This window comes from Lipotes vexillifer, unplaced genomic scaffold (assembly GCF_000442215.2).
Source record: "Lipotes vexillifer unplaced genomic scaffold, Lipotes_vexillifer_v1.1 scaffold514, whole genome shotgun sequence".
NCBI lineage: Eukaryota > Metazoa > Chordata > Mammalia > Artiodactyla > Lipotidae > Lipotes > Lipotes vexillifer.
Window position 1 is genome coordinate 1,557,112 of NW_006789975.1, and position 6,909 is coordinate 1,564,020.

Here is a 6,909-nt window from a genome sequence, read left to right on the forward strand (position 1 = left end):
AGGTGGGGAAACTGAGGCATGGCGAAGGGAGGTGCCCCGTGGAGAGATGGTGTGAGAGTGCGCTGGAGACCAGATTCTCTGCTGTCTACCTCCCCAAGAAGCAGTGACAGGAGTTCAGTGGGCTGTCCGACACAGCGGTGTCTGTTGCTGGGTGGGCTTGTCATGGTGAGGGGGTGTCAGATTGGGGAGCAAGATGCTTCAATTCCAACTCTTGGGCTGTGGGTGACATCCTGGGTCCCCACTAGACATTTGGCAGTCGTGGTACTAGGATCATAGGCATCCTCACTCTGACCAGCTCTGTGACCTTGGGCAAGCCACTTCACCTTTCGGAGCCCCCAGTGCCCTTACCTAAAAAACCAGATAGTTAACCATATGCCAGGACTCCATGAAACCCCTACGCAGGGCCATGTCACTGTAGGTGCCCAGCACCTGTCATTCCTTATCTGGATGACTCTCTTAACCCTGTGTGGCTTGTGACACCCCCAGAGAGGTTGAGCTGTCTGGGGGCTGGTAGGGGAGGGTTGGGAAGGTTGCTTTTGCCCGGGGTGAGATTGAGGGCCACAGGGTGTGGGGGCAGGGCTGTGCCCTTCCACCCCCCTCCCTCCTTCCCACTCCCTGTGAGCTTTGTGTTCTACAAACACAAAACCTGGAAATGGTTGAGGAAGATGGAACCTCCTAACCATTGTTTGGAGCGGGAGTCAGTGTCCCGGAAGCATATTGGGCTGTGGGGCAGGGTTGGGGGGGTGGACTGGCAGCTGCATTGTGCCTGCTGGGTGTCTGTCCGTGAATGGGAACAGCTGGGTGGGAGGCAGAGAAGGTGGCATTCATTCACTTGGCAAGTCCTTTCTGAGCACCTACTGTGTGCCAGGTGCTGGCCTGGACACAGGGGATCCAGCGGGGCACTAGGGACAGGCCCTGCCCTCCACAGTGTGGTCCCAGCACAGGTGGGAGACCTGGTCGCTCGGGAACTTGCTGGCGGTGTTCACGTGTCTACCAGCTAAGCTCAGCTTCAGCCAGCCTGTTGATCCTGGCTGTAGGCCAGGCCCTGGACTGGGCGTTTTGTCCTCTAATCTTAGCCAGTCCTCCCAGCATAAGAGTTGTCATGGCCATTGTCCAGATGAGGAAGCCAGAGCCCACACACTGATTGGTTCCCCACATTGGGTCAGGATTTGGGTCCCGCTGCCTGGTGGTGGGCTTTGGAAGGGCAGCATATACAGGGGCTGGCAGGGGCTCCAGCTGCCCCTTCCCCCTGCCTCGCACCACTGCCCCAACATGGACACCTGTTCCGGAACTTGTGGCCATTGTTCCCACCGTCCTTCCCCTCGGGCCCTTCCTGTTTGTATCCCTCGTGCAGTAGCCCCCAACCCCACCCATGCCAGGTGCTTCCCTTGGGAAAACTCTGACCCTCTGCAGGAAGAGGGGTTGAATGGGGTTTTCCCCCTCCCAAGGGAAGAAGGAATGGGAATTCTGAGGCCACCAGCCCTGGTTCCCTGGTGCCCTCTGCCCACCCACAACATTAGGTACCTGGCAGGAGAATGAACAAAGTTAGAGTCAGACAGCGATGGAATTCTCAGCTGGCCCAGTCCTGGGAGGGGCCCCTATCCTGCTGCTTCAGGTCCTAGTCCCCTGTGACCCCAGTCATACACTGGCCCCTAGTCGGAGCTGGAGCATTAGACAGGTGGCCTTGGGACCTCTACTCCTTTCTCTAGGAATCCTGTCCTGGATTCTCTCTGGAACCCACATCTGCCACTCCTGGGTGGGCCAGGTGGGGAGCTGACACAGAGAGCAAGAACCTGGTTTTAGGGCATCAGGGGAGTTGGGCAGCAAGCACCTACCTGCTCTGATGGAGCCTCCCGACCCCCAGAAGCAGCCGCCTGTGCCCTGGTGAAACTTCATGGCCACAGCCCCAGACCCTGCTGGCATTGCCATGGGCAACGTGGGCAGCCTGTTGGAACGGCAGGACTTTTCCCCTGAAGAGCTACGGGCAGCACTCGCAGGGTCTCGGGGCTCCCGCCAGCCTGATGGGCTGTTCCGGAAAGGCTTGGGCCAGCGCGAGCTCTTCAGCTACCTGCACCTCCCCAAGAAGGACAGCAAGACCACCAAGCGGGCCCCTCGGAACGAGCCTGCCGACTATGCCACCCTCTACTACCAGGAACATCCTCGGGCCAGTGACTTCAGCAAGACTTCGCTGCCTGAGCGGGGTCGTTTTGACAAGGTGTGCCTCTGCCGTGCCCCTCCCTACTGTGGTAGTGTGGGGATGGGGGCTTCCTTGGAGACCCTGATGCTGGGATGGGATGTGAAAGTCTTTTTTTTTTTTTTTTTAATAACATGCGGAAAATTTTTTTTTAATATGTAATTTATTTATTTTGTTGCACTGGGTCTTAGTTGCGGCAAGTGGGCTCCTTAGTTGCGGCACATGGGCTCCTTAGTTATGGCAGGTGGCCTCCTTAGTTGCAGCATGCATGTGGGATCTAGTTCCCTGACCAGGGATTGAACTGGGGCCCCTTGCATCGGAGCGCAGAGTCTTAACCACTGCGCCACCAGGGAAGTCCCATGAAAGTGTTGCTATGGGCTGGCTTGAGACTTGGTCACTGCCTCCTGGTGACATGTCCTCCATGTTCTCAAAGAGGATTCCCAGGGGCTGCGGGAGGGAGCATCGGAGGGCAGAGCAGAGCAGTCAGCCCAGGGTCTCATTCCTGCCCTCTCTTTCTGGCAGTGCCACATCCGCCCATCAGTATTCAAGCCGACAGTGGGTACCGGGAAAGGCTTCCGGTCCACGCAGAGCCTGGCAGCCCACAAGGGTCAGAAGCTGTGGCGCAGCAATGGCAGCCTGCACACGCTGGCCTGCCACCCTCCCCTGAGCCCGGGGCCCCGGGCCAGCCAGGCCCAGGCCCGTGCCCAGCTGCTGCATGCCCTCAGCCTGGATGAGGGTGGCCCTGAGCCCGAGCCCAGTCTGTCCGACTCCTCCAGTGGAGGCAGCTTTGGCCGCAGTCCCAGCACCGGCCCCGGCCCCTTCTGCTCCTCCCTGGGCCACATTAACCACCTCGGGGGCTCCCTGGACCGGGCCTCACGGGGTCCCAAGGAGGCTGTGCTGAGCTGCTTGCCCGAACCACCACCCCCCTACGAGTTCTCCTGCCCCACTGCCGAGGACATGGTGGCCGTGCTGCCCGACACCTGCGAGGAGCTCAGGAGGGGCCTCAGTGATGAGAATGGCACCAACCCCTTCACGCAGGTGAGAGCAGCCCCTGCCTTGGTGTGCTGTTCTGTCCCTTGGCATTAGAGTACAGGGCAGACAGAGGGTCACCAGCCAGCTCTCCCACATGGCTCTGCGCACAAGAGAATAAGGAAGATAGAGGTGATTTGGCTCCTTTCCCCAAGCCCCACGTGGTGGGGATGTCATGGCATTGGTGGTCCTTGCTGGGAGTTGGGTGGGAGGGAGACTCCCCGGGAGGGCCCTGTATTGAGGACACTTCACCTGTGGAGGACATCGTGGGTTAGGGCACATGTGTGGCCAGAGCATTGGACCCTGGACCCTGTGGTGTTGAGGCACAGGACGTTAGAAGCAGCTGGAGTGTTGGATCTGTGGGCCAGCCATGGGAGTGCAGGCAGTCGGTGTCCGGGGGGCAGGGCCGTGTGTGGATATCGGGGCATGGCAGGCGCCTCTTCCTCTTGGCAGGTGCTGGAGGAGCGCCAGCGTCTGTGGCTGTCTGAGCTGAAGCGCCTATACGTGGAGCAGTTGCACGAGGTGACCCAGAAGGCCGAGCGTAGTGAGCGCAACCTCCAGCTACAGCTGTTCATGGCCCAGCAGGAGCAGCGGCGCCTACGCAAGGAGCTGCGGGCACAGCAGGGCCTGGGCCCAGAGGCCGATCCCAGTGCCCGATCAGAGGAAGAAGCCCGATGGGAGGTGAGAGACTAGGCATTCAGAAACTCCTGCCCTCATTACTGTCATCCCATCCTCTAGCTGCCTTCCAACTGGTCCCCCCTTACCCTGTTTTGCTTGGCTCTTGCCCATCCCTGTCCCCCTTCAGGTGTGCCAGAAGACAGCAGAGATTAGCCTCCTGAAGCAGCAGCTGCGGGAGGCCCAGGCTGAGCTGGCACAGAAGCTTGCTGAGATCTTCAGCCTGAAGACGCAACTTCGGGGCAGCCGGGTGCAAGCCCAGGCCCAGGACGCAGAGCTGGCCCAGCTGCGAGAGGCTGTGCGGAGCCTGCAGGAGCAGGCCCCTCGGGAGGAGGCCCCAGGCAGCTGTGAGACCGATGACTGCAAGAGCAGGGGGCTGCTGGGGGAGGCAGGAGGCAGTGAGGCCGGCGATGGTGCCGAGCAGCTGCGGGCTGAGCTGCTGAAGGAGCGGCTCCGGGGCCAGGAGCAGGCGCTGCGCTTTGAGCAGGAGCGGCGGATATGGCAGGAGGAGAAGGAGCGGGTGCTGCGCTACCAGCGGGAGATCCAGGGGGGCTACATGGACATGTACCGCCGCAACCAGGTGCTGGAACAGGAGTTGCGGGCACTGCGGGAGCCCCTCGCGCCCTGGAGCCCTCGGCTTGAGTCCTCCAAGATCTGAGGCCAGCGGAGTGAGCTGATAGCAGAAGCACTGTCAGAAGATGGCTTGCACAAGCCCACTCTGAGACGGCCAGCTCCTTCCTTATATTGGTCTGGGGCAGAATCTGCTGTGACCAGCCAAAGATGGAGAGGCTCGCTGAGAGGAGGGATCCAGTGGGGCTGTGGGCTGGATGGGTGCCAGCAGCAGGAGCCAGGGCAAGGCCCTACTGGCTGAGGAGTACCCAGGCAGAGCCCAGCCCTGCTCCCTGAAGTCGGTGTGGCCCAGGAAAGGAGGTTTGGGAGTGAAGAGCCCTGTGATGCAAAAAGTGTGAGGGAGGGAGGCTGGGGTGGGAACATTGGCCTCCCCAGAATAAAATCACATTTTCTACGAGGAGGCACCAGGTGATGATGTTGGGCTTGTCCCTGACTTGAGTCCAGAGGATCATGGATGGTCAGGGTTAGGGCTGTTGTCCCAGGTTGTAGCTCCACCATGTTCATGGTCAGTGGGGAGGGTATGCCTTGTGCCTCTGTGTGCAGCTGCTGGACATGCACGTTGGGGACTGGAGGAATCCTTGCCCTGGCACCACAGAGTTCCTTAGCTGCCATGTGGGATGAAATTCCTTCCTTTAGCATCAGTGGGACTTTTCAGAAGGCAAGTCAGCCAAGGTATTGCTATAACATGAAACGACGTCCTCTTTTTGGAAAGTCTGGGCCCCAGGTTCCCAGGCCCAGCTGGATGCGGGGCCGGCCTAACACAGCTTCTGCTGGAGAACCTTAAGCCTCCAGGAGGGGCCCTGCACCTCCCAGAACATACCTCCCACCTTTCTCTCTGGCTTGTGCACCCCTCCCTCCGTTGGGATGAGGGCCCTGGGAAGGTGCGGGAGATGAGGCAGAGAAAGCTTGGTAAAGGGCCAGAACCACAGCCCTTTACCACAGAACCACAGGGAATGTGGACATTTCCCTGTAGGCATGGGGGGCCATGGGGTATTCTTGAGCAGAAGTGAGATATGAACTGATTTGTATTCTGGAAAGTTCTTTCCTGGGAGGAAGCACCCCCATCCCTGGCCCTGCATTAGGCTCCCTGACCCTTGCTCTTAGCCAAGGCTGGTCCTTGGCCCCTAAAACCCACTCCCATCCTTGCCCTCTCAGACATCTGGCTTCCCCTCTGGCCCCTTGCTCCCTCCTGGGTGGGTGATCTGGAGCACAGAACCAGTCTGGCTGTGCAAGAGGCATCTCCCTAGCCCTTGCTCTGAAGTTTGGTGTCCTTACCAATGCATCTGTGTAACTGCTGCCATGCATGGAGCGCTTCCTCCCTGCCTGGTGCTGTGTTAGGCTGTCAGGGCATGGGGGGGTCAGGGTTGAATTAGATGTGCTTCCTGCCACAGGGGAGCCAGCACACAGACGTCTCCCTTCCAGGCCTTGTCATGGTGGGGCAGTGGCCACGTCTGAGATCTCTGCAGAAACCCCCAGTTTGTTCCCTATGGCTGTGATCAGCTCCTTCCCTGGCCACACCTGGTGGCCCCCTCAGGCCCCAACAAGTGGGTCCTGGTGGTGGAGTGGAGTCGCTGTGCAGGGGTTTGGATGCAGCTGTGGAGTGTGAGCCAGTGTGCCCCGCCTTTTTAGGGCAGAGAGAAGGGTGTGTGTTGTCTGCCGTGGGGGTGGTGTGTTTATGTCTGTGTGAGTGTCAGGTGTGTATAGTAGAGATGTGCTGTGGGTGGTAGGTGTGTCTAAGGGGGTGTGTTTGGGGTTCCTGGGTTGGAGGCCTGGAGGGCTGCTTCCTGGTCCCTCCCTCTGTTGCATTCTTTCCTACCAGTCTCAGCCCCTTTTAGCACTGGCCAGGCTTGGCTGGAGCCTGTGGCCAGGGCAGACCCCTGGGCCTAGCTGAGACCCATCTGGGCTCACCCCTGAGCCCAGGTCCTCTGCCTGGGGAGGGAAAGCAGGGACACTTGGGTTAGGCTGGCTTGTCCATGACAAGCCTTGATACCCATTTCACACCCCGCTTCTAATCGAGGTTTGTGGGTCAATGGTTCCTCCAAAGGGCCCTCCAGAGCTCAGTGCTAGTCTGAAGACTGAGTCACCCCCGGGCTTGGAGCTGGTCAGGCTGGGTGCCCACGTGCCCCACAGTGGCTGAGGTCCACCTTTTGGTGTCCCAGCTCTGCAGAACAGCTCCCCACCCAGCAATTAGGGAGCTGGGCTGGCCAGTATAGCCAGCGGGGAGTGGGCGGGCAGTACCAAAACTTGGCAGCTGTGTCAGAAACCAAAGCCAGGCCCAGATGTAGGGGGAGGGCACGAGAGAGCCAAAGCTGGGGTGGCTCAGAGGGAACCAGATCCCTGTGAGCTCATCCCTGCTGGGAAAACCAGTTCCCTGTCCCCAA

At 59.8% G+C, this 6,909-nt stretch overlaps 1 protein-coding gene across 1 annotated transcript; it reads left to right on the forward strand.

Moving 5' to 3' along the window:
• Positions 1 to 1,894: 1,894 nt before the first annotated feature.
• On the forward strand, positions 1,895 to 4,556 carry N4BP3 (NEDD4 binding protein 3). The gene is made up of 4 exons (XM_007463112.1): positions 1,895 to 2,215; positions 2,717 to 3,232; positions 3,677 to 3,904; positions 4,029 to 4,556. The coding sequence occupies exons 1-4, from the start codon at positions 1,895 to 1,897 to the stop codon at positions 4,554 to 4,556; spliced, it is 1,593 nt and encodes a 530-aa protein (XP_007463174.1).
• Positions 4,557 to 6,909: the final 2,353 nt, after the last annotated feature.